This window comes from Antedon mediterranea, chromosome 6 (genome assembly GCF_964355755.1).
Source record: "Antedon mediterranea chromosome 6, ecAntMedi1.1, whole genome shotgun sequence".
In the NCBI taxonomy this organism is placed as follows: Eukaryota; Metazoa; Echinodermata; class Crinoidea; order Comatulida; family Antedonidae; genus Antedon; species Antedon mediterranea.
Window position 1 is genome coordinate 11,174,666 of NC_092675.1, and position 27,805 is coordinate 11,202,470.

General features: G+C 38.4%; 2 protein-coding genes across 2 annotated transcripts in view; one reads left to right on the plus strand and one right to left on the minus strand.

Annotated features, from left to right (window-relative positions):
- The window catches only part of LOC140051897 (peroxisomal multifunctional enzyme type 2-like), a 61,446-nt gene extending 57,444 nt beyond the window's left edge, over positions 1 to 4,002 (minus strand). The window contains exon 1 of the mRNA XM_072097243.1: positions 3,786 to 4,002. Within this exon, the coding sequence (XP_071953344.1) occupies positions 3,786 to 3,840 (55 nt within the window). The 5' untranslated portion in view covers positions 3,841 to 4,002. The remainder of the gene's footprint in view (positions 1 to 3,785) is intronic.
- Positions 4,003 to 4,057: 55 nt separating this feature from the next.
- Positions 4,058 to 27,805, plus strand: part of LOC140051898 (DNA-directed RNA polymerase III subunit RPC3-like) — a 35,141-nt gene continuing 11,393 nt past the window's right edge. Inside the window, exons 1-6 of the mRNA XM_072097245.1 lie at positions 4,058 to 4,502; positions 24,094 to 24,349; positions 24,462 to 24,644; positions 25,062 to 25,138; positions 25,533 to 25,637; positions 26,252 to 26,425. Coding sequence (XP_071953346.1) covers positions 4,356 to 4,502; positions 24,094 to 24,349; positions 24,462 to 24,644; positions 25,062 to 25,138; positions 25,533 to 25,637; positions 26,252 to 26,425 — 942 coding nt within the window. The 5' untranslated portion in view covers positions 4,058 to 4,355. The remainder of the gene's footprint in view (positions 4,503 to 24,093; positions 24,350 to 24,461; positions 24,645 to 25,061; positions 25,139 to 25,532; positions 25,638 to 26,251; positions 26,426 to 27,805) is intronic.

Sequence of the window (27,805 nt, forward strand, 5' to 3'; positions counted from 1 at the left end):
TATAACCATAAAAATGTATTAAAAGACCAAATTGAACTTCAATAAATTGGTTATAATACATATGTATATAATACATTGTTATAATTGGTCAATTTTGAACTTTGACCCCTTATCTCTACCTATTCGCTTCATATCCTGATCAAAGTCTGATTTGATTAAATACAGTATTATAATTATATTAATCAAAATTATAATGAAATAACATAACTTTACTAATCAAATAATTTGATTACTTGTAAAACCATCAGTATCATAGTTTTGACAACTTTGCATTTATTTGTTAATACATGTATTAAAATGTTGACCTTTGACCTTATGTCAACTGATGAAATGATGTATTCGCTCTTTTACATTGCGTATGATTGATTAAATAACAGGATGAGAAATCATCCAATTTTTATTAAATATAAGTTTTTATTTGGTTTTATTACGTTCTATGATTGGTCAATATTGACATTTGACCCTTAATTACAAAGGATTTTTTTTTCATAAGGTGATTGAATAGACACTTATAATCATAAAAATGTAATAAAAGACCAAATTGTGCTTCAATAAATTTGTTATAATACATATACATCATACATTGTTGTAATTGGTCAATTTTGAACTTTGACCCCTTATATCTCGAAAACGCTTCCTATCCTATCGATTACCTTCCATATTCGTAATCTACGGAAAATTCTGGTCTAGAAAAGTTTGATGGCAATTAGTCCCCTTTCGGGTGGTGATTCCCCCTTCCTGCCACCGGACGAATATGAAGGCCTACTACACATTAAGTTTATACATTTATTATATTATCCTAAAAAATGAGCTGGTATCCACGCGTAGGTTGAAGAAAGATTCGTAATTGTGGCTCTGGTAACTAATTTTAAAATCATATTAAATTAACATTTTCGAAACTATAAATCAGGGATAATCTTTTTAGAACTTTCAAACAAGGAACTATTTTTTTAATGATTTTTAAAAAGCACATCACTCCATTAAAACCTGTAAAATTAAAATTAAACCACAAATTATGTATATAATAGGATAAACGTTATAATGTATACGACATTTAGCGCGACCAACAAAGTAACAATGCGATCGATATCAAACGCAATCGATATGAATAAAACAGCGTACTACTAGCGACGGCGCTTCATTCATAGTCATACCGAAATAAAACCGTGGGCGACTTTGCGATGGGGCGACTTTGCGATGGGGCGACTTTGCGATGGGGCGACTTTGCGATGGGGCGACTTTGCGATGGATCCCGACTTGACTAGCATCAAAGAACTTATAACACAAGAATCTCCTGTTCGTCCGAAGCGCGTAACAATTTCGAAAGGCATTGTGGGATAGAATAGAGCTATGGGTGGCGCCATTGTGAGCCGACCCATGGAGTAGGGCGCCCGCATCAAATTAGAAAGTCAAAATCATAGAGGGGATCTGCTAATGCTCTAGGGGGGATAGAGTAATTGACTGAGGAGTAGGGCGCCCGCATCAAATTAGAAAGTCAAAATCATAGAGGGGATCTGCTAATGGCATATGACCGTTTCGGCCACAGACAGTTTCGGCCACAACAGATTTCTATGGCGCGCCATTCACGCATATATTAGACCGTGCTATTGTTTTTGCTATTAGTTATCGCATCTCATGCTTTGTTGGATAGTATTTTTTATGACGATTACTACCATTACAGTGTTATCATTCTTAACGTTATTCCACTACAATTTGCATTTATTAGATTTGTTGTTTCCATTCCAGTTTAGTTATATCATGGAGTCTTGGCGAAAAACAAATTCAACTGTCAGTGACACAGTTAAATACTCTCTTAGTACAGACGTATTAATAGTTTGGCTATGAAAAAAGAAATAGAAATGCTAAGAAAAAAAAAGAAATTTAATTAAAACGTTTTTCCTTCCATTGCTTAGGTGACCTAAGGAAAAAAGAGGAATATCAGGAACTCACACATCAATACAAGCAGATTCAAGAAGAAAATTAGTGATAAAAAAAAATAAATTTAATAAAACTTTGTCGTCTTCATTTGATTGGTTTTTAATACAACACAGGAGTAATTAAATGTTTTATCATGGAGCTCAGGTCATGTCTTAAGAACACAGGTGCATAAATAAAACGAACATATCAGACCCAAAATAAAAATAATAATCGAGTAATTTGCGGCGATATGCATTTAACATATTTTAACATGTCAAAATACAGTACAAACAAAATGAGTAATAATTCGGATAAAAATGCGACTAAGGATAACATTTGTTGCGTTCAATGCGAACGTCAGAGGAAGTCCCCAAACTAATTACTAGGCCTATTATCAATTAATAATTGCTGCTATAAATATATTGAGCAAAACGTTGAATTGTATTATTTTTCAATAAATGCAAGTAAGTCAGTAAAACAACAACTTAAAAAATTCATTTTCATTTATCCACTAAACTGTACAAGTGTTGCTTAAACCACACTCCAGAAAAGAAAATATGAAAGAAATTTGCAGAAAGAAGCAACCAAACACTTATTTCAAAGTTCGGAACATCAGTAATTACTACGGAAATTCGGCCCAATATTTCGGACGTAGGGAAATGAAGATAAATAGGCTACTACGGAAATGATGGGGAATCCCCGGCAAAATGCAATGACTACGGACAAATCAACCACCCATATGACGGGGTTTTTCACGTACCTTCTCATGACGCACACAGTCAGAAATTCATTCCGAGCCTGTTCAGAAACATATCTAAAAAAAAATTCTTCAATGCCTTCGCATAATTCCTCTTGGGTAGTGGTGTTTTACTAATATTTCAAGTTCATTTTATTAGGTAAAATTTTACACGCAAAAACAACGCAGGCATTTCTATTAACATTTATTTACTAGTGTTTCATTTACATCTTACAACAAATTAATTCTTAATAATTATATACTTTCTTCAATTGTTTCTTCCGATAAAATAAATCGTATTCTTAACCACTTTGTTCTTCCGTTTCTTATTCCTTCAAAGTTATATTTATTGTACACAATAAAATTAGTATATATCCCTACGTACTTCAATTCGTTTTATATTTATAGAAAAATGTACATACAATTAGTATCACTTAGGCCTCATTCAATTCATTTCTTTTATTTGTAAAAACTATACATTTTAATTTCAACCGTATTGTATTTTTTGTACTCTGAAATATCGGTATCTACGTAATTCTTCGTTTCTTATCTCATCATGCCACCTAGCTACAAAATACGTGTTAGTATTTTATTTTCATTATTAATTAATTAATTAATTAATTGCCAAGTTTGTCTGTGTCCGTGTTTTCCTGTGTAAAAACAAAAGTAAAACGCAATGAAATCGATAATCCTGTATTACATTGTCGTGTCTCATTGTTCCCCTATCAATGGCACTATGGGCGTTCCATAGATATGGTAGTAATATTGTCTGTGGCCGAAATTGTCTGTGGCCGAAGTTGGCCTAATCCTCTGCTAATACTCTAGGGGGTAGAGTAATTGACTTCCTAGTTTGGAGGAGGGGGCGCTGCTCCATGCTGTGAAATGGCGTCGCCCAGTTTGACCTTTTAACCCTGTACTTCCGATACTGTGTTTTGAATGCAAATTGAAGAACAGGAGATTCTTGTGTTATAAGTTCTTTGCTAGCATCCAGAGGCCTACTAATACTACTCTACTATCTAGGCCCTCTACTAGGAGGCCAAGCAAGGGCCAGCCAGGCCAGGCTAGGCGACGCCGAGGCCCTCTCTATTAGGCTAGCTAATAAATACTTAATTCCTTATGGGCCTCAAATTACCTCCACCAGCTCCAGTAACGAGTGCTACACGTCCATCAAACCTTAAAGTACCCATTCCCAATAACAGTGTACCAACTAGGCTAGCTAGCAAGCCTAGGCCTAGGCTAGTTCCGAGTTCAGATGAGATGAGCAATATCAAAGCTAGTAAGGATCAAAGTTACACTATCTTTTTCGCATGCAACAAAATCACAAAAAATGGAAATAAAATTATGCTAGGTGGCAGCACAACAACATTATGCATAATCGATTATCTAGGCCGGCTGCCTGGCCAGCTAGCTGGCTCTCTGTCTCTATATTATTTTGATATTATCGGACGACAACAATTAAGTTTCCTCAAGTTTGCTACAAAAAATCCATATATCATCAACCAGCCTACGGTCTTTCATACAATTTTTAATATAAACGCTTTTCGAGTCGCCAAGTTTTAGACTTTACTTTAGAAGAGAAGCCTAGCTACTAGGCTAGGCCTCTACTTTAGTAATACTAGCCTAGGCCTAGGCAGGCCGGATCCTATGTCAAGCATCTAGGCCCTAGGCTATACTACTACTAGGCCTACCTAGACCTACACTGATGTCTGTAACTCAGTGTAAATTAGGTTCTCTACTCATCAAAGATCATTATGGAGAGGTTGTTGAGAAAGTATGCACTTACTTAGTCGAACATGGTGCTAGGGCTCTCGGGGTGCTAGCAAAAGAGACTGGACTTCAACTGGAACAGGTATGTTTGCTGAAAAAGTTTTTAGTAAATATATCATTGAGAGTTGAATTTAATATATATTTATAAATTTGTTCTTTGCCTGCTGTGTTTATATATATATAAATATATATATATAATTCCTTCACTTGCACTGTTGCCCGAAAGCTCTGCTAACTTTTCTGGCTGTTTACTTTATCGTTTTGATTTAGCTTTTCGCTTTTTATTTTTGTATCTCCATTGAGATCCAGCCACTGATACCCACAGCATTGTCATTTTTTTCAGTAATTTGCCTTTGGATTTATATAAATATATATATAAACACAGCAGGCAAAGAACATATATTCTAAACTGCCCGGTGATATACTGAAATTTAATTAATTAATTTGAAACGATAAAATATATATATATTATTTTGTACTTGGAAAAGTGACTGCTGATGATATATTTATCGTGAAAAAGAGATGAGTTAAAAGTACATATAAAACCTCTAAAAAAAAAGCCCATGGGCATGGGCTTCTTTTTAGTAGGGTGGGCTTCTTTTCTAGATTACTTTTGAAAACTAAAGAGGCACGTTCCTTTAAAATTAATGCTGTAAATTTTGTGTGCCATCTAGGTCGTGCCCACAGAATTAAGTAATTTCAGGGTTATTTCAAATGTACATACCCCAGGACTATAATACAATGTCGTTTACAATTACATAGATGAATAAATAGACACAATGATTTATGTAGTCAACTAAATTAGCACCCTTGAATTACTTCCCAAATGAGGAATTTTTTATTTGGACTCATTTTAACAAACTTAATTTGTGTTTTGTATGTAACATTACAGTTGGGGGATGTGGAAGAGGATGGGTACAAAGAAGAACAATTTTAAAATATATTCTTTATCCACTCGGTAATGACATTTTTTAGAGGCCTATAAATATTATACCACTAAATAAAGTAAATATTTGTGATTTAATACTTTGTCACTGTCGGTTGAAACAGTAAAATACATGTAACGATACACCACTAAAACGTTTAAATATTTTTTGTAATTTAAATTATTTATTAATTAATACAAACGTTGAGAAGCAACTGTCAGTAATAAAGTTTATTTGTATATTATGTTTTTATCTAACAGAAGGGAATACCCACATTCACAGACTTAATAAAGTTTATTTGTATGTGTTTATCTAACAGTACTCACACTCACACATTAGGTGTACATCCCCATTAGAACTTTTTGGTCAAAATCCTTATCAGATAAATCAACTAAGCAGGTGATTAATTACCTGAATCCTAGGTCGTGTTCGTACGGTGGTTAAAATAAGCGCTTAATTTCACCCATGCCTCGGGTTATAAATTGAGCGTTGTTCGTACTTGAAATATTTAACCGCTTAAATGCTTAATCGACGAATCACAAACCGGAAATTACGTTTTAAGGTCAGTTGTCTTTACAACCTACGACCCTATTTTCGCACGCTAGTTTCGTGTTGTATATTTTTTACTCCCGATCTTTCTTTACAATAACAATTACTTGCTACCTTTTACACTGCTTATCCTTGCGACAAACCTTATGCCTCTTAACGCCGATAATCCTGCCGAAATATGCCTTCTCCTGACGACCATTATTTTACTCATTGACGAAGAATTTGAGCCCAATGTTACACGACGGAAACACCACCGACCAGCGGCTCCCCGACCAGCTAGGCCTACTAAGCGGTCTACACCAACAAGGACAGCACCAGCTGACGATCGCTCTCGAAGCGTGTATGGAAGAGCTTCGTAGGAGAAATGACGGGCCTAGGCAGCGAACGTTTGTCAAAATTTGACACAACAGATTTATTATCCTCGAAGGCCGAGTATAATTGGATTATCTCTGAAATAACCTGCAAATTTGGTGAACATTTTACCTCGAATTTTTTGTAGCCTGAGGCAAAAGTTAATTGGATCACGCGAACGGAAATCGGGAATAAGCTGGTATTTTCAACCCCTACGAACAGGCCCCTATTATACCCCTGTGATTTTATTAGCTCTCTTGTAATTGATTGATTAGGACAAGGTATATTCTTCAGTATGCAAGGTCAATGGTCAGGCAAAAACTAGCAGAATTCAGTGATGATCAAATAGTTTAATGACCTGCCTATCAAAGTTGGACTTAAATAAACACATGTCACAGTAGGAGGTTAAGTGACATTTACCTGAAGTTTTTCAAAACTTCAGGTAAAAACGAACACATTCTCTAATGGGGCTGTACACGTAATGCAGTAAGAAATTTGCTATTCAAATGGCGACCAAAAATACTTTCTTCAGTAAGTGTCTAAAATGTCCCGATACTTTGGAGGAATACAAAGGGAAAATGCATCATTCTATATAAAAAAAAATAATCATATATTATAATCAACATTATTGTGAAAATAAATAATGACATAAATCAAGGAAAATAACAATAACATTGATAGTTAGTATTTTTTTTTTTTTTATGTTTCATCCAACCCCCAAAAACCGCATGTCCCGATCGTACATTGTCAATTTTATGATCGCCATATATATTTTATAACAGGACTTTTCTACATGAAAATATTATTAAAAGTTAGTTATTGTGATTTTATTATTTGAAATACATCAGTAAATACATTAAATTCAAAACTTGACAGTTTTTGTTTCGAAAAAACGTGTCCCGAGGTTTTGTGTCATCTCCGTCATGTACTTTAAAAGCGCGATCAATAGTCCAAGGAACGGCAGGCACACGCGTGAATTGCGCGTAGAAAATGCGTGAAGATATAAAGTACAAACAAAAACAGGATTTTGGAAAAAAAATACAGGTGCGTTTATGCAAATAGGTTCATGGTATCTAGTAGGCTATCCTCCTTCCCCATTGCCAGTTATCGCCTACGGGTAAATCTGAGCTTGCCTAGGTTAATGAAATTATCTCCGTCACATTTCTCAATATTTCTTTGTGACAGAGATGACAGCCAATGTGACGGAAATGACTTTTTGTTATTACCATGGTTCTTTTAGCTTGTTAGGAAGAGGCATGGTGTGGGAACATTAGTTTATAGTTCCCAAGTAATTAACTGAACCTTCTGAGTAGTGAATACAAATTATTTTTAAGAAAAGCATTACATTTTCTCGTGCAACATAGTTTAATACTGTGGAACCGATACCATAGAACTAACTGCTTAATCATCATCATTTTTATTATTATCATTCTCTATTGCACTATATAGACCATTGTCTTGTCAACATGGCTTTAACTGCGGGAGAACGTGCTAAGAAATACCGAGATCGCTTAAAGATCGACCCGATAAAGAAAGATGAGTATTTGCAGAGAGAGCGAAATCGAAAGAAAGCTGCCTACGTTCCTATTTCATTACGAAAAGAGCGACATAAGATGAAACTGGCGGAAAGGTACAAGAAAGTATCGCGTAGTAAGGAAGAATTGGGATTTTGTACTTCCAAATACTCCTCCGCCAACACCAGGAATCAGTGCTGAAAATCAAGTACCACGTTTGGAAGTGCCAATCAACGCGATACCACCAGATCAGAGAGCTAGTGTCATGTTATTGAAAACACCTAATATAATACTGTAACATACATGTCTGAACAACACCCCTGGATGACTTGTTTTGACATATTCTTGCCTGGCTGACTGCCCTGGATGGTGTTTACCAGCCTATAGTTGGGACCCAGACAGTGGCTTGTTACTAATAATAGTCTAGTATAATAATTGTTAAACACTCTCACTTTGACTCTCACTCAGGAGAGACTGCAGAGAAAGAACCAGGAGATAGACAATAAATACCAGATCACTTATGATTGTCTAATGTTGTTATTAATACTAATAGTCTGCAGAGTACAATAACATCTAATCATAACATGGTGGAAGACCCGGCTCAAGACATAATATAATACTAGGATAGGTTCTGTGTACATTTAAAGATAAAAAGGATATAGGCCTAGCCTAGGCCAGCTAGGTTACTTTAGTCTACGTATAAGTACGTACATTATCAGAGGGAAGCCGTCACAGTTCGGTTTTTTTTTTGAGAGACGCACGGTTCTATCGGATGGATTAAAACCTAAACCTACTCAAACATCAAAGCAATAGCGTGTGACGGAATAACGAAACAACAGCCTAGCTAAAGGCTAACTCAAGGAAAAAGTGATGCCGATGATTAAAAATCAGTTCACCTTACTCTTGGAAGATCTGTTGCCGATGATTTAAAATCAATTCAATTTCACCTTACTCTTGGAAGATCTGTTGCCAATGATTTGCAATCAATTCACCTTACACTTAGAAGATCTGTTTACTTATTACTTGATTGAATATTTACTGTCTGGATCAACAACTAAATGAACATATAAATGTTCCACAACAAACCGATCATAACACGAGACGTCGACATAATGAACATAATGTAAAAAGACAAACCGAACAGAACACACTACATCGCCAACAGATAGTGACAAACAATCAATACGTACAACAATCTACACAAAATCGAAACACCGATTTCCCTCCTCAGAAAGAGCCACGCATAGTTGATAGGCCTATACATCTCCCTACTCCTAATCCTTCAGTAATTGAACAGTTAGTTCCTTCTTCTACTACACCTCCAATTATTGAACATCAGCATGATCGCCCTAGCTTAGAGGATGTACAAGATTCACATCCATTGCTGGACAACGTTGATAAGATCATTTGTAGCCACATTCCAAATCAGGCACGATTAGATAAAATGATGAAAGTGATTAAACGAAAGATCCTAAGAGACTTTAATCTTCCTTTTTACTACACAACAATTTGCAATGGCTCAACAGACTTCTTCATTATATAAACCTATATATGATTTTATATCCAACAACATTCTACCCAGTGATAAAAAGACAGCTCGATCTATTACATTGCGTGCAGGACAGTATATTGTCTGTAATAATCTGATATTTTGTTTGTTTTTCCTACGTGATGATAGTTTTATATTACAGCTCGTAATTCCAGAATCGTACATCGATAGAATAATTTGTCTTTACCATGATTCTTTATTAGCTTCTCATCAAGGTTGTGTCCGCACATATTTAACGATGCGTAAACTTTTTTTCTTTCCATCGATGTTCGAAAGGATTACTATCTACATTCGTTCATGTTCTAGATGCCAACAGATAAAGAATAAGCCTGAAACTCTTAGGTTGTATAACGATAGGATTCCTGGACAATTTGTTCCCTTTGAAACGCTTAGTAGGGATTTTAAATCTATGCCCACTTCTCCATCAGGGTATAAGCATATTATGGTAGTATGTTGTTCTATGACTAGATATTTGATATGTGTACCATTGCAAAGAATCGATGCCGAAACCATTTGTGAGGCACTCATTCAGAAAGTGTTTACTTTATTTGGTATTCCCACAACCCTAATTACCGATGCCGGTTCGTCATTAGTCGGAAAATTGATGACATTACTTTCTGAATCTTTATAGGCATTGATCACAAAGTGATTAGCGTAGAAAATCATGGATCTCTACAGGTTGAACGTCATATTGGTTCACTTGCAAATCTCATAAAGGTCAAATGGGAAATGATTGGGTTCGTTATGTTTCTGTAGCCCAATATGCATATAATTCCTTTAGCTCTCCTCAATTAGGTGGATATTCTCCCTACTATTTACTATTCTTAAGAGAACCAATGAATCTTTCAGGCGTGAAATTTCAACCAATGTCAGGTTTATGTAGTTCATACAGAGAATACATAGAACAACTCAAAGAACGCTTTAAGCATGTGTCGACTTCAATGGTTCAGTTGCAGATGATGATATTTCACTTCGGTTAGTGAAGGACCCCATCTTCTGTAAAGGCCAATTAGTTTATTTACACAAGCCTGATAGTTCAAGTATTATAGTTCCTTCCAGAAAACTCCAAGCTAAATGGATAGGTCCCTTTGCTATCCATCATATTTTAGACCGTACACATTACACATTATCTACATTAGACGGACAGGTTCTACAGGACGTTTTCAATTATAATAGATTGCAACCCGCATTTATTAAAAGTTCTTCAGGAAATATTTCTAATCTGCAGAAATTAAAGCAGAAATTATTGACTAAAGAGAAATCTGAAACTGTTAGTCTATTACGTGCCTGCTTACCTGGATAAACCCGACAATAGCCCTTTTCCACGAAGTGCGAAACAAATACGAAAAGAAGAATTCTACCCGAATTCACCTCATAAAGAATGGTACATTCCGCTCCAGCGCCCTCTCGTGGGACCACTCCCACGTGTTACCGTCATCATTTCTTTTCGTACTGTCACGAAGACGTTGCAATACGTCACAAACGAGGGAGAAATACAACCTTATCTAACCTTGAGAAGCTAGCCGAGGCTAAGTTGACCTATTGATATACTATTTTTATCTATTAGAATACTTTGATTATTGATACGTTGGAAACCGTTGCCCTGTTTGGTTAATCTAACAGGGCAAAAATACCGTTAGACTAGAGAACTAGTTGTTGGATACGTTGCAAATCGTTGTCTCGTCTACGCACGAGGCAAAATTTTTTTCACATACCGGGACTGTTCACCGGCTTTGTGTAGCATTTCTCAGAATCAGTCAGGCGTATCCACTGTTACATAGTACGTTAGATACTCTGTTAGGTGTGTGTTTGTGTGCTTTGTTTAGGCGTTCTTCGTCATCATGCCAAAACAAGAATGCATCCAGTGCAGGGGCCCACGAGCAACACTTAAGTGGGACCGCCACATGCGGTGCGTTAGCTGCCGCACGTGCAGCCAGTCAGATCCGTGCGAAGTTTGCGTACGCTGGACGCCTGCTAAATTCGCATCGCTTCCACGTCCTGCGGGACGTGTTATTGAAGAGAAAGCAGTTGCTATCGCACCTCAGGAGGAACGCGCAACTGTAATGGACGTTCTGGCTGAGAACGTACCACGCGAGGAGGTGCCTGTTGTACTCGCAGCTCCCGCGCATGAGGCAGAGGCCGGTTCCGCGCCTGTTCCCGCTGCGGCTGCTGGTTTCCCGGATACTGAGCTATCTCCGGCGATTATTCAAGCCATCGCGGCAGCGGTGAGGGCTGCTCCACGGGACGAGCCCGCGGTGTTCCCTCAACCACGCCCTCCTATTCCATATATTCCGGTGCCTCCACCTCAGACGCCACTGTCGTATTCTGAGGGACCCTCAATGGAGGAGGGATACACGAGCGACCGTACTATGCTCACGATCTCCGATGTGGAGAGAGCCGCGGAGTTGCGGAGGCCCGGCGAGGAGGGGCTACAGGCGCTGGTTAATAAGATTCTTCCGGCGGTATTGGAATATCTAGGCATCGAATACGCTTTTCGCGAACCGAAGCCAACCCCATCTACAAAGCGTTTCTCGACGTTTGGGGTACGTACGCCTCTCCATAAGGTTACAACGTGCCCAGTCGTTCCTCTCGACCCGGAGCTGGTCAATCGCGTGGACGCTATCGCGCGCGAGACCAGTACGCGTAGACCGGCGCCGAACATTCTTTCATGCGCCTTTCCGGTACCTAGAGCTCAATTCGATAGGTACATTGTTGCGCCAGGCGTGCCTGATGCCGCCAAGGACCGGGTTCGGGAAGACCAAGGATTAGAAGCGGGAAAGACTACTTACCTTGCTCCGACGGCCGCGAAGACAGAAGATACGCTCCTCACGATCGATAGAGCGGCCCGCGAGACACTTCGAGTAACATCCGTCTCCGGCTACTTGCTGTCGTTTTTGGCCGATCCGGACCACCCGCGGGAGTTCGATACAGAGGTCATTGCGCTGCTGCAACAGATCACGGGGCTAATTGCCGACCAGCAGGCGTTTGTATCTTTAACTTCTGCCGCCGCGCGTCGTATCAACGTATTACAAAGTACTGATATCACGCCAGCGCATTATCGCAGGTTCACGGCTTCTGAGTCCCTCGGGGCTAAGGACTTGTTTTTTGGTAGTTTCGCCCAAAAAGAGGACAAATGGGCGCGCGAGAGGGAGGCCCGTCGGGAAACGCGCGCTCGTTTCCCACAGAAGCGTCGGGCTAGCCGCGGCCGCTCGGGCCCGTCCAGGCCACCTCCCCCTCTCCCAGCTCCGGTACCGCCGCAGTCGCAACCGCAGTCGTCGAATGCCCCACCGGCGCGGCCTGATACGCAGGCTTCTACATCTCGCGCGCGCACCCCATACGGCAACAACAGCTACCGATATGGCCGGACTGCACGAGGCAGGGCCGGACGGTCTGGCGCTACCCAAAAGAGTGGTAGGCGTCCGGGTGCGTTCGCGCGCCGTCGGTGACGCGTTCGATGCGCCCGTCCCCCGAGCGACGGGCAGGTGGGGGGTCGCCTAAGACGGTTCGCCCGAGTGTGGGAGACCCTGTCGGAGGACAGGTGGGTTCTCTCCACAATCAAAAACGGCTATTCCATCGAATTCACGAGCCCCGGTCGACGAGGATTCCTCCAGAGCCACACATGAGACGTGCGCTCCTGGACGGCCTCTCCACCCTGCTCCAAAAAGGAGCAGTGGAGGAAATCGACGCTCAATGTACCGTCTCCGGGCACGAGTCCACCGTCTTCTTAACAGAAAAAAAGACAGGCGACTGGCGACCCATCCTAAATTTAAGGAGTCTAAACAAGCGGTTCATTCATCCCCAGAGGTTTCGGATGGAGACAATCTCATCCATCCTACTGGGTTTAAAACATGGAGACTGGGCAGCCTCGATAGACCTGAAAGATGCTTACTTTCACGTTCCTATCGCAGAGGCAGATCAACGTTGGCTACGTTTCAGAATCCTCGACCGTCTGTACCAATTCGTCGCCCTGCCGTTCGGCCTATCGACGGCTCCGCGCGTGTTTACACGCATAGTCAGAACGCTGGCGTCGTTCTTCCACAAACATGGCATAAGAGTGTTCATGTACCTCGACGATTGGTTGGTCGTGGCCCAGTCCAAGGACAGACTGATGAGCAGTCTACAATATGTCCTTCTCGTAACGGAACAGGCAGGTTTCATTGTCAATCGGGAGAAGTCGTGCCTGGTGCCGACACAATCCCCGTTGTACCTCGGAGCACAGATAAATCTCGTTACGGGCTTGGCATCTCCATCCCAACAACGCATCGCGTCTGCAATGAGTGCAGTACGCAATCTAATATCTGCTCATGCTCCGACGGCTTACGAATGGCTCAGAGCACTGGGTTGTCTGGCCAGCTTTGTTGCCTTAGTTCCGTATTGCCGGCTGCGTATGAGACCTTTACAGCTGCATCTGCTGGCTCATTACCGACCGCACTTAGACTCCCTACACAAAGTGGTTCTGTCGAATACATTCATTCAGACGCATCTCGAATGGTGGCTGGTGGAAGGCAGGTTGACTGTGGGAATGCCAATTCAAAAATCTCTGCCGGACGTCCGTATAGAGACGGACGCTTCCGAGACAGGCTGGGGCGGTTGCTCCAAGGCACTTCGCGCCTCCGGCCTTTGGACGGCCGAGGAGGCGCGATCCCACATCAACCTCCTAGAACTCTGGGCAGTCGAAAGGACCTTGAAGGCCCTTCGACATCACGTGGCCGGTCGTCACGTCCTTATCCATTCCGACAACTCGACAGTGGTAGCATATATAAATCGTCAAGGAGGCACGAAGTCCCCGACGTTTTGCTACCACCTGTGGACGCTGATGTTGTGGTGCATAGACAACAACATCATGCTCTCGGCTGCCCACATTGCGGGCAGCCTCAACGTTGTTGCGGACGCTCTGTCCCGACAAACACTATGTCCTACGGAATGGCGCCTTCTACCCAGCATCGCCGCACTGATATTCGACCACTTCGGGCGGCCTCACATAGATCTGTTTGCGACGTCAGACAACACGCAGCTCCCGACCTTTTGCACACGGTTTCGGGATGCGCGTGCGTGGGCGGTGGATGGCCTGTCCATACATTGGGACGGACTATGGGCGTATGCATTCCCACCAATATCACTGATTCCAAATGTTCTGACGCGCATTCAGCGCCATCCTTGCCGGGTCCTCCTGATCGCCCCGGGCTGGGCTCGACAAGCGTGGTATCCACTGCTTCTCGACCTGCTCTACGATCATCCCCTGCGTCTTCCAGATCGCGTGGATCTGCTGACGCAGGGCCGAGCTCAGTTCCCATTGCGGAACTTACAATCCCTGCGCCTGACTGTATGGCCATTGTCAGGGATCAGCTCCGAGACTCAGGCATTCCAGATGGCCCTGCCGCCCTCACGGCGAAATCTCGTCGGGAATCTACTCTTACCGTCTACAATAGCCGACTAAAACACTTCTTTACATGGTGCAGGCGACAACAGGTAGAGCCGGGGTCGATCACCCTCGGACAAGTTTGCGCCTTCCTGCATTACCTGTACGAGTCAGGTCTTCAGGTCCGCACCATTTTGGGCTACAGATCCGCCATTGGCGCGATCACGCCAACACTTAAAGACGGTTCCTCTATATCGTCATCTCCCGTTATCACTCAACTGATACGGGGAATGTTCAGAGAACGACCTCCAGTCAAGGTCTTGATTCCTCGATGGGATGTTAACGTCGTCCTAGCCGCACTTACACGCCCGCCATTTGAGCCTATGAGTAAGGCTACTCTGTATAATGTCTCGCTGAAAACGGCGTTCTTGCTCGCTTTAGCATCATGCAAACGCCGAGGCGAGTTGCACGCTCTCTCCTTGGAACCAGGTCATGTTAGGTTTGAGCGGGCCGGCGGGAGGCTAGTGTTTAGGAAAGATTTCCTTGCCAAGACACAGACGTTAAAATTTTTGCCGCCTGCTGTGTTCGTTCCCACCATCACATCTTTTTCAGCGGCAGACGGAGATAAACTTTGGTGCCCAGTCAGGGCTCTTAAGTGGTATATCCACCACACTAAGACGATTAGAGACGGAGTGTCTCACCTCTTCGTCGCCTCTGTTCCTCCATACCGCGCGGCCGCTAAGGCAACAATAGCGAGATGGGTCGTTGCAACTATTCAAGACGCGTACACTTCTTCAGACACACCGCCACCGGCACATATGCACCAAGTGCGCGCGGTTTCCACTTTGTGGGCGTTGTTCTCGGGCGTCCCTGTAGCTGACATCATGGAAGCGGCGTGGTGGCGAACACAGTCGACATTCACCTCACACTACCTGTCGGACATCTCCGCTAACGTGGCACCAGTGGCAACGGCGATACTAAAGCCTCGACTATAGGTATGTATAAGTCAATTTTCTAACTTGTCACCCGCCGCCGACTAGATTCCTAGTCCGGTGCTACACTGGCTATTGTCGGGTTTATCCAGGTAAGCAGGCACGTAATAGACTACACAAACCAGAAATGGTGTTGGTAGTCTATAAGTGCTGCTTACCTGGATAAACACCCGCCCGCCGTCCCCTCAGACAAGAGGTCTTGAGAAATGATGACGGTAACACGTGGGAGTGGTCCCACGAGAGGGCGCTGGAGCGGAATGTACCATTCTTTATGAGGTGAATTCGGGTAGAATTCTTCTTTTCGTATTTGTTTCGCACTTCGTGGAAAAGGGCTATTGTCGGGTTTATCCAGGTAAGCAGCACTTATAGACTACCAACACCATTTCTGGTTTGTGTAATATAGCTCAATGTTATTTTACTGATGAAACAGGTACTGAGATTACATTTCAGACTGATGAACATCACGTTTACAGTCATGAAAATACTGATATGATAGATATTAATGCTTATGTTGCTTTGTCTGAATCTAATGATGGTTTAGCTGCACCTATAGCACTGACTCAGTCCCAAAAGTTAACTTTGATAAATACATTTGAGGATATTCCTCAAACAAGTATTGAGCTCATGAAAGCTAGATTTAACGATGGTAGACTTCAAGTATTAGTTAAATTGTCTACAAATGTTTTATATTTGTGGAATATTGACCAGTATTTAGATTCTATCCCAGTTGTTAAAGCGATTTTGCTCAATAACATTATTTCGTGCATAGGTTCTCCACGCAAGTATGTTAGAAAAATATATGGATCATAATGAGATTCTTAGAATAAATTTTTTAAAAATATTGATGGAAGTTATTTGACTATAAAGGTTTTCCAGTTCACTTAGTGAAAGATATAGTTGTTATGAGTTTTAGCATCGCAAGTACTTACACTATTGGGATAAGAGCGAGTAGTTTACTTGTACAACGAAAGAATTCTATCTACACTCATTTCTTTGGGCTCCCCAGTACATTATTATCTTGCTGATACCTATACTATAATAATGATAGTCGTTTATTGTATATTTGCTCCATCATGTTTAGTTCGATTCGCGATATCATACTTCCGCTTTTTGATATTATCGCAAAATTAGCTGCATGCTTCGCGTCGCAGTGCGCATGGCGTAAAGCGTATCGATCAATGGATGTTGTTAAAAACAGTTTTTTTAACCCACTTTTCTCTTTTATAATGTTTATGATGTTTATGATGTTTAAGATGTTTAAAGTTTACTGGTGCCTTCTTAGAGTTCTTTGAATTTCTGATTTTCCAAGCAAAATCACATTTTTCAGGGGGATGTCATGTTATTGAAAACACCTAATATAATACTGTAACATACATGTCTGAACAACACCCCTGGATGACTTGTTTTGACATATTCTTGTCTGGCTGACTGCCCTCGATGGTGTTTACCGCGTATAGTTGGGACCCAGACAGTGGCTTGTTACTAATAATAGTCTAGTATAATTTGTTAAACACTCTCACTTTGACTCTCACTCAGGAGAGACTGCAGAGAAAGAACCAGGAGATAGACAATAAATACCAGATCACTTATGATTGTCTAATGTTGTTATTAATACTAATAGTCTGCAGAGTACAATAACATCTAATCATAACACTAGAAGAGGCGGAAGGAAGATCGAGCAAAGGCCCATCGACAAATCAAAGTCGTTGAAAATCAATTAGATTCTCAGAAGAAGCTAGTAGAGAAGTGGAAAAAAAGGTTTCATAGAATAAAAGAGCAATGCTTATGTTGCACCGGTTGTCAAAGTCTCTTCATATAAATGGGTATTGCTTAGTCAGAAGAGATGTTGGAAAAAGCCTAAACTATGAACGGGTTCAAAGAAATGATTGGGTAAAGGATGCAACCAAGCACTTACTTACACGCTTTATGAAACAAGACAACAAATGCCGACAAATGCCTGGTAAAAAGGATACAATAATGAGACGGGAAGTAAAGAAGCAAAAGCTTCTACTGAATGACTATCTTACCGTGCTGCATGCCAAGTTTTTGTGTGAAAATCCAGAAGTAGAAATGCACTATTCTACATTTTGCAAGTTGAAGCCGTGGTGGGTAGTGAAGCCAACACTTCGTGATTTAAACACTTGCATGTACATAATATTGATTTGATGAACCAGAAACTTTGTGGTGAATAACTGGTTACAACTGTAGATGCATCTATAAACTCCGCCGTTTGTTCTCCCTACAATAAAACATGCATGTACGGAGAATGCAAACTTGCTTTCACAAGAAAGTAAAGTTTCTAATACCTATAAGAAATAAACAGGTTGACTTCCAGCAATGGGTCACTCAGGAAAGACCTTACGGTGATGACAAAGTGTCGAAAGTTACTGCTAAAGAAACATTTCTGACTACCTTACATGAACTCTTGTAAAAAGTATGAGGGCGACTTGAAACACAGATATATGATCCACAAGTTCAACATATTCCACCAGTATTCAGAGCTTAGAAAGCTAAAGGCTTACCTCGAAGATAATGCGGTCATTGTTCACATAGATTTTTCTGAAAACTATGGATGCAAATACTCCACCGAGATTCAAAGTGTTCACTTTGGTGGTTCTCACCAACAAGCATCATTACACACTGGTGTGTATTCACCAAAAATAAATCTCACGCTTTCTGTCCTATATCAGATTGTACAAGGCATGATCCGTCCGGGATTTGGGGTCACTTGGTTCCAATCATGCGCGTTATTAAGAAAACGTTTCCAACATTAACTGATATTCATTTTGTATCTGATGGACCCACAACCCAATATAAAAACAAAAAGAACTTCTGGTTTGGATCAACAATTCCAAAGGATAAGGGTATTTTCTGGAAGCGTGCCATGGAAAGGGGGCACCTGATGGTGTTGGGGGTGTTCTTAAGAGGTCATGATATTCCAAACGCAGATGCACTATACAAATGCCTCAAGAAAGTCACAAGCGTGCATCTCCTTCAAGTGACAGAAGAAGACATCACAACGTTTGATAATCAAATACCAGAACTTATACCGATCAATGGGACAATAAAAATACATACAGGTCATGTTCACCGATGATCCTGTGATTGTAGACCACAGAGTGTTGAGTTGCTACTGCAAAATCTGGATAGTGAAGAATGTTTCACAACAACACGCTCTAGATTAAAACGTGAAACTAAACAGGCTGAAGATGCGACTGACAGACGACCTTATGAGAATGATATTGAACGTACAGTACCAAACGAGAGTGAGTTGACTTCAATTCTCAAGCCAGGTACGTTCTCCGATGCACATGTTGGAAAATAGTGTGTTGTTCTGTACGATGGTGTACTGTTCCCTGGCATCATTGAAGATGTTGATTCTGACTCTGTTGAGGTGAACACAATGGCCACAGTGGGGCACAATCGATTTTTCTGGACAAAATTTGGTACAAATACGACAACATTATGACATTCATTCCAGTGCCTGAGAAGGTAACAAACATAACATAACCAGATTGCGCCAGTTTTCTGGAATGAGATTCAGAAAAAACTAAAAATTTAGTGATGATCTTTGAAGTTTCTTAGTTTGATTTAATTACAGAAGCATTTAGGTAATAAATGTTATTGTTGAATAATTGTTTTGTAACTACAGGACGGTAGTAGTGTACTAAACATTGTATTGAGTTGAAAGAAAACCTGTTGTTTAATCAAAAGTCGGTTCAAATTGTTTACTTCAATAATTTAACTGATATTTAAAGATGTATTGTCCCCCTGAAAAAAAAATTATTTAAATTTTTTTTGTTGAACATGCCATTTTAATGTTACATAATAATTATCCACTTTGACCAAAAATTTACCTGAAAAAACTGTAAATTAAAGCAAAAAATAGTACAAAATTGGCTGTTGCCAGCCAATGGATTTTTGGTTGAATGTAACCATTTATTTTGTCATTTCTACGGAAGTGAATAACTTCATTAAAACTACAAAATAACCTATTCAAAGTCTGATTTAATTAATCTTCATGTTTTTAGGGGACAATACAACTTTAATGGTGCTTTTGAAAACCTTTTGTGCAAATGTTTGTTGTTGAATTTTTTGCGTTGGTGTTTTTTTTTTTCTCTTTCATGGGGGTCACCCACATTTATTCATTCCTTTTACAAATATATATTATATAATATACATACATTTTTGTAAAAATATAAAACAATAAAATTCAATAGAGTAGTTAAAAAGGCATTATATCTATACATGTACATAAAATCGATGGAATAAAAGTATGCTTTAAAAACGTACATTTTATGTTTATTGCAAGTTATTATAGTAAAAGTACAACTATTTTCATTTAAATTTACTTTATATTAGGAAATGTATTAAAAGTAGCTTTCTTTTATTATATTTTAAATCAGTACTCACAATTTGTATGTTTCTTTTTTCCTTTTGACCTTATTTACATCCATTACAAATATATACACCCATACACACATTAATAGACCTATTTACATTCACGATTCAGTTTAACATAGCTATTATAACATAACACATTATATGCTACTTTTTATGTTTTGGCCTTGTACTGTATAACATTTGTTTCATTCCACTATTTCTAAACCTTAAAATTCTGTTCTTACTATGTTGGCCATTTACATTTGTTTGTTTACCTTTTTGTTTGACCGTGTGTTTCAGTCTATGTTTTACCCTAATACATTTATTTCTGTTATATACCGTAGTTCCCCGGGTATAATCCCACCCCCCTTGTACGTGAAATTTGCCCAAATTTGGAAGGTGGGACTATACCCGGGGATTTCCCGCTGCATGAACTGAAAATGACGATATTTCTTCTGTCTACGATTTTGCTATCTAAAAGCTATATTCCGATGTAGGCCTAGCAATTAGACGGCCAGGCCATCTAGGCCTAGGCGGCCTAATTGGTCTTACCTGTGCTATGCCTACCGTATAGATTTTCCCCGAGATTTCTACTTAAAAAATACCCTAAAATGTGATCTAGGCCTAGCTTCCTAAATCGACATGAACTCGATCATACGAGTTCTCCACGTTCACCCACACGCTCGAGCTCTCTGTGTAAATCGCATGTTGTTGCATGTGACACAAACTCTACTGCACAAGCCGATCGGTATAGAGGGCGGTGTTTTTTTTACGGTAATCAAGCGTCAAGAAAGAATGTACACGACGGCGAAAGGATGTACAGAACGTGACGATCGGAGCATGCTTGTATTCAACTTAACAATGTTTGATGAGTTTTAAGTCAGCCAAATTCAGAGAATTTACTCTATTTTTTTGGTGAGAAATTGACGTCGGCCTAGCTAGCTACAGTAGGCATAGGCCCACCTATGGCCTAATGTTAAATTATACACTGGGACTTTGCCCGGGGATATGCTTGCGTGCGAAGGTAATCGTAAAGTCGGGGGTGGGATTATACCCGAGGTGGGATTATACCCGAGGAACTACGGTATTAGTTTTAGTATAGGCCATGGAGTTTGTTAGTTTTATAATGTATGGCTTTATTATAGGTATGACTTTATGTTTAGCAGATGTATTACACTTATGTGTTCTGCCTAAAATTAATTCAATTGAATTATTACATTCTTACATAATTTTATAGTAACTACTAGTACAGTTTTGATTTCCATTTTACCTTTAGTATTGAATGCTTATATAATATATACACTATAGCCTGTATTAGTTTTATATTTTCCTTATTTTATGAATTCTAATAATTAAATTTTAACATTATTCCATTTTGTAACTGCTTTATACTGACTGATTACATGCATATTCATTTTCTATAAGATTTTTTAATTAAAACTTAAACATATTCAAGATACTTTTTGATTCGTTACCCATCATGTTATCTAATAAACAAAGCCTTATGCAGGATTTGTAATACAAAACGTAAAGATAGATGTTAGTTCATTTACAAGTTTGTCTTTGGAACCAGTAACTATATCAAACCAATGTATTTGCGTTTCATTAGGAAAGCATTCAACAATAAGATTATTGAATTTTCTCCAAACTGGCTTAATCACTTTACAACATGTGTTCTTTGTTTTCTATCACATTCTTACATCTATCGCAAATTTATATTAGTTTTAGACAATTTCCAAATATGTAATCTTTTATTACAAACAAGTATGCGATGTAAAAGTTTAAAATTGAATTGCGCAACTTTTACCATATGTTTCATATCTTTGACTTTATTATTCCCTATTTTGTTCCATACCATATTTTTATTTAAAAAACTCTGTTTCCCATTTTACTTGGGAGATTGGCACTGTCTTTAATTCAATTATAAACTTATCATAAAAACCTGTTTTAACATTTGATTGGAATAATTCATTTTTAATATCAACATTAACTTGTTCTTTCTCTATTGTAGGTCGTGCCAATACTTCCTTCCATTCAATAGGAATAGCATTCATGAGTTTGAAGTATTCTATTATTCCATTATGCTTTACTAATAACGTGGGAATTAAATCTCTACAATTGTGTTATTGACCAAAATGTAACCAATTGTTTTATAGCCTGACTTTAACCAATCTTAGAAGTATAAAGACTTTCCGTCTGACAGTATACGTTTATTTTCCCACAAGGTTTGAGATTTAATTTCCTGCACATTTTGAGGAACAGTTCAATATTATTTATTTTCACAATTGCATTAATCATATTTAAATAAAATTTAGGCATAATTTGTAATTGTTTATTAGCATTGGTTTAATCAATAATTGGGGTTACTGACTGGCATACTGCATTCAGGTTTTTTCACGCTGCTGCTACGTCCCAGGAGGATGACTCATTAAGAAACCGAAAGTAAAGCAGCAGTTATATATCTAAGGTTGACAGTTTGGCTAAAATGTATACTGTAATTTATAGGTACCACCAAAAAACGTCTGGGAAAGGGTCTAATGGTTGAATGACAAATCCCAAAGCATTTGTGGTATTTATGAGTCCCATGATATTATATAATTGGCTGTCAGATAATTGCATTAATCATATTTAAATAAAATTCAGGCATAATTTGTAATTGTTTATTAGCATTGGTTTAATCAATAATTGGGGTTACTGTTATTACTGGCATACTGCATTCAGGTTTTTTCACGCTGCTGCTACGTCCCAGGAGGATGACTCATTAAGAAACCGAAAGTAAAGCAGCAGTTATATATCTAAGGTTGACAGTTTTGCTAAAATGTATACTGTAATTTATAGGTACCACCAAAAAACGTCTGGGAAAGGGTCTAATGGTTGAATGACAAATCCCAAAGCATTTGTGGTATTTATGAGTCCCATGATATTATATAATTGGCTGATACTTGCGCATCATTTATAAAAAGAGCTCTAACTAAATAGCAGTAGCATTAAATAAGCCTTAACAATTTATTTTATATTTTTACATTTGATCGCAATTTTACCTAAAAAATTATGTTGGTCTTAAGTGTAATTTGTTTTTATTTTGTTTTGTACTTATCGATATAATTACATTGACTTTGGTCAATAAACGTACTTTATCAAATATATTGTCATTTCCGTCACATGATTTTTTAAATTTATATTATATTTTTACATTTGATCGCAATTTTACCTCAACAATTATGTTGGTCTGAAATGCAATTTGTTTTGTTTTTTTTTTGTATATCTTATCGATATAATTACATTGACTCTGGTCAATAAACGTACTTTATAAAATATATTGTCATTTCCGTCACATAATTCTTGAATTTGGTCATTTCTGTCACAGCAAGTCATCTCCGTCACATTGATATTTTATCCGTTTAAATCCTAAAATATTTCAGTAATGACCGCAACTATGTGGTATAATTGAATTATTTATTTACTTCTTTTGATGCTCCATTATTTAGTAATTTTGGATTTAAAGAATTGTGTAAAATTGAAATGACAGTTATAATATTTTATGAAAATTACGACTTTATGGATAGTAATTAATTAAATTTAATCTATCAAAATAGTTTTTTTTTTTTTGCCGAATTGTGTGCAGGTATTTTTCAAGATGGACATCCATTATAGACAGTGTATACCACTATCGGAAAAAAACCCTATTTGGGGCAAATCGTTGAACCTAATATTTTTTTAATTGTTTAACTAATTATCAAACTCAATTTAGTTAGTAAACAAGGTTACATCAGGTTGTTAAAATCAGAACCGAAAGTACGAACCAACTTTATATACCATCGAGTAAACATTCTAGAAGTAACACGCGATTTACCAAATTTTGCTAACTACATTAATAGGAGAGTTCTTGATCGAGATGGGCTTCTTTTCAAGATTACTTTTGCATACTAAAGAAGGGAGATTCTTTTAAAGAAGGGTTTCTCTTCGAAAAAAAGATCATGGTCTTTCCAAGGTTTTACGATATTATTAAGATTGGCAAAATCTCCCAATTTATGTAACTTTCTTTTCTAGGTTAAGAAAGCATTGACAGTCGTTATACAACTTGGCCATGTTGAGTATGGTTGCCACAAACGCGGGTTTGTAGAATACTCAGCTAGACTTGATCGAATACTATTACACACACGGTATCCAAGCTACATTTACTGTGCAAAGTCTTTGTATGGTGATGCTGGTGAATTGATCATCGAGGAGCTGTTGCAGAATGGACACATGCTGATGAGTGAAGTTGTCTCTAAAGTATGGCAGAGGCTTATGGAGGTTGTTGAACGTATGTACATTTGGTCGGTTTTTTCATCTTTGCTAGGATTACCCGACCGTAATACATTTTGCTTATCTTGCAGTTATTAGTATTTGAAACTATTAAATTCATATTTTATCAGAGAATAAATTTGTAGAAGAGGGGACAGTACGACAAAAATGTGTTGACCTGATCAGCACACATTTCCTGCAGCGAGCCCCAGCAGTTACCAATAACAGTGAGCTGAAGGAAGGCAGTGCAACCCCAACGCTGACTGTTCCAGAAGAAGAAATGTACAAAATACCTAAAGGAATGTCTCCAGATAGTAAGAAAATAGATAGTTTTCTCAATAAAAATACTAGTATAAAAAGTACTGTTTATTGTTCACAATTTTGCAACCTAAATGATAATAGTCTAATACCCACACTAGCTGTACACTCAAAAGTGGAAAAGGGGGATTAAATTACATGTTTTTAACGATTGTATGGTGGCGCCCTTCTCCATAGCCTCTTATTGCATTGTATTGTATCTTATTGTATTGGGAGAACACCTTTGTTGTGAGTGAGTTTTGTTACAATATACCATATTTATTGTTCAGGAGGGTTTAAAGGGGGTGTTTATATATGGAGACGTTTATTCAGGGGAGTCGGTTTTTTTTGGGTGTAATATGGTGATAAAATACAGTAAAAATGATATCAAATTGCTTGGTAAATTGTAGATCACTGTGAATTGTATTTTTTAGGTAAAATTAATATAAGAAAGAGAAAACTATCAGAAACTGGTGCAGATGAGAATCCGTTGAAGAAGAAAAAAACAGAGGTACCAATTTAATTATGAATTCAAATTTTTACTGTAGGTAATTTGGAGGTGAGACTATGCCCAGAGATTCCACTGTGTATGAGCAGAAAGGATGATCGTTCTGCAAAGTGACATTGAATAATATATTCTGGTGTAAACAAATTGTACTTTTGAAGGCATTCAATTGGAAGGGATGGGTTACAACCAGATTCATGGTCACATCTTGTGATTGTGGCTTAGCACAATATATGTTTTCTGTTGATTGTTTAGTGCTTAGAGGCACCTATCATTTGTTTTAAAACAAAAAAACTTGGCCTAATTAATAACTGTCCGAATGTCAAAAAAGTATACCCTGGAACCTACTTGGAGAGATACTTTTTTTATAATTGTGTATTTTATTTTGTTTAAATTTTAGCCAGCTATTGACGAAGGAATTTATTGGGGTGTGAACTTTGACAGGTTTCATCAATATATGCGTGATCAGGTGATTGTTGCTGCTATTAAAAGACGAGTTGATGAGGTAAACTAATGAATGGCAATAATTTTATGTTCTTATGTTTAATTCTATTAAATAATTTATTTATCTTTCATGCCTTTCCATTTAGTTCCAAAAAGGAAACCTCCACATTATGTGTACAGATCCAGATTGCTAACTAGCTAACTGTTAGCCTAACCGATCGCAGCCTGCACGAGAATGCTATATCCGATCCAGCTTGATCGGCTTTCCAGATGGCGAACTCTAACGGTTAGAGATTTGACCTTGTTTCATCCAATTTGCTTCTATTATTCCTTTGGTGTCAAATCAGTGTCGCTAGGTTAATTTTTCATGTGCGAAGAAGGCTAACAAGCTGACATTCACACATTTCTGTGTGAAGTGCTTTTACTTTAATAAGCACTAGGCCTACATAAATGTATATTATTACAGTTTTTTTCCTTTTTTTCTTTTTGTCAATCAATATAAAATAATAAAAAAATGGTTTTGTTTGTGTAAAGGCTGCACACAAGCATAAGAATTAACATTTAAAAAAGATATGAATTTGTCATTACCAAATTCAAAAGGACATTAGCTATTTACCAAACTAAATGAATTCTGGTCCTGTCAAATAATAAGTTGCAAATATTGTTATCACTTAGAATGCAGCAATGATTGTTCAGACAATGTTGAGAATAAGTGAAGTGACAACCAGTTGTCTAGCAGATGTTACCAACCCAGTTGCAACCAATGAAATCTTCGAAGCTTTACCTAAAGAACCAGCTATAGACCAGAGTACATTGAATCAGTACCTCAAAATACTAGTAGAAGATCAGGTGAGTAGTTCATGACATCAGAGTGCGAGTTTGAGTAGTTTTTATATAAAGAGTGAAATTTTAGTATTAAACATAATCACCAGTTTTTTTTCGATGTGTGGTGTTGTGAGATTTTAGGTTTCAATAGTATACATGACATCAGGTTTCAATACTCTACATGATTGTAGATTTCAATACTATACATAATTTCAGGTTTCAATACTCTACATGATTTCAGGTTTCAACACTATACAGGATTTAAGGTTTCTTACTATACATGATATCAGATTTCAATACTATACATGATTTCAGGTTTCTTACTATACATGATTTCAGGTTTCAATACTATACATCAGACCTCCCAACTTGGATTGACAAAAAATAGGGAGATTTTTTCGGTAAAAAATATATTATTACGACGCGTTATGCGACGCGCGTTACACAACAAAGATATACAAAAATAAATTGTCTCTGTTTTTTCAAAATGCTACAATACAATATTTTATTTTCATCTTTCATCTTATGTACATTATTAACATAACACATTTAGTGCATTTCAGTCCGGGAACATAGCTGGAAAAAGGTGGTTTGCGTGCTGCGTAATGGCGAATGGAAGATTGTGTTCTACAATATACGATCCGTATAAAGCACCTCCGCGTTTATAACCTTTTCTGCTATTGGATCTCTGTTATTGAACAACAAAGTCTGGCATTGGTTCACAGCTCTTGCAACTTTTTCATGCTTCTTTGTCTGTAAAAAATATCAATTTCCATAACTAATTACAGATCTAGGCTAAATATTTTTTTTTAGGCTAAATATTATATTTTTCAAAACATCCTAGGCCTAGATAACATACAGTTTTGTACCTAGACGTACGTATGACCACCACCAGGCCTAGTAGCCGAATCGACAGGCCAACTACAGGCCTAGCTTATCTAAGGTTCACCAATCCCTAGGCCTGGAGTGACTGAACGACGCCGTTTAGTAACCTAAAGGCACTGTTGAGGCCTAGCCTAGCTTCAACGGTTGCAGCCTTGCGTCTAACATTTTCTGGCCTTTTGTAGTTTATTTAATTATACATTAAAAAAGCACATAACATATGAAAAATAAAATAAACTTACCGAAACATGTTTCTGAACGTCATTTCTACCGCCATGACTTATATTAAATGTCAAATTGCACGGCGTGCGTGCATCTAGCTGAACTAGGTTCACCTCTGACCGAAATAATGCATGGATAATCTTCTGTGAACTCTGGTTTGAACTTTGCTGCATACTTAATTTTTTTCTTCGGCGGCGGTCGAGCTGACATCGTAAATTATTTATTTGAAATTGTAATATTATTTTAACTAGTTGAATGGCGATCAGTTGATAAGTAATTAAAAAATGCATCTTTTTTTTA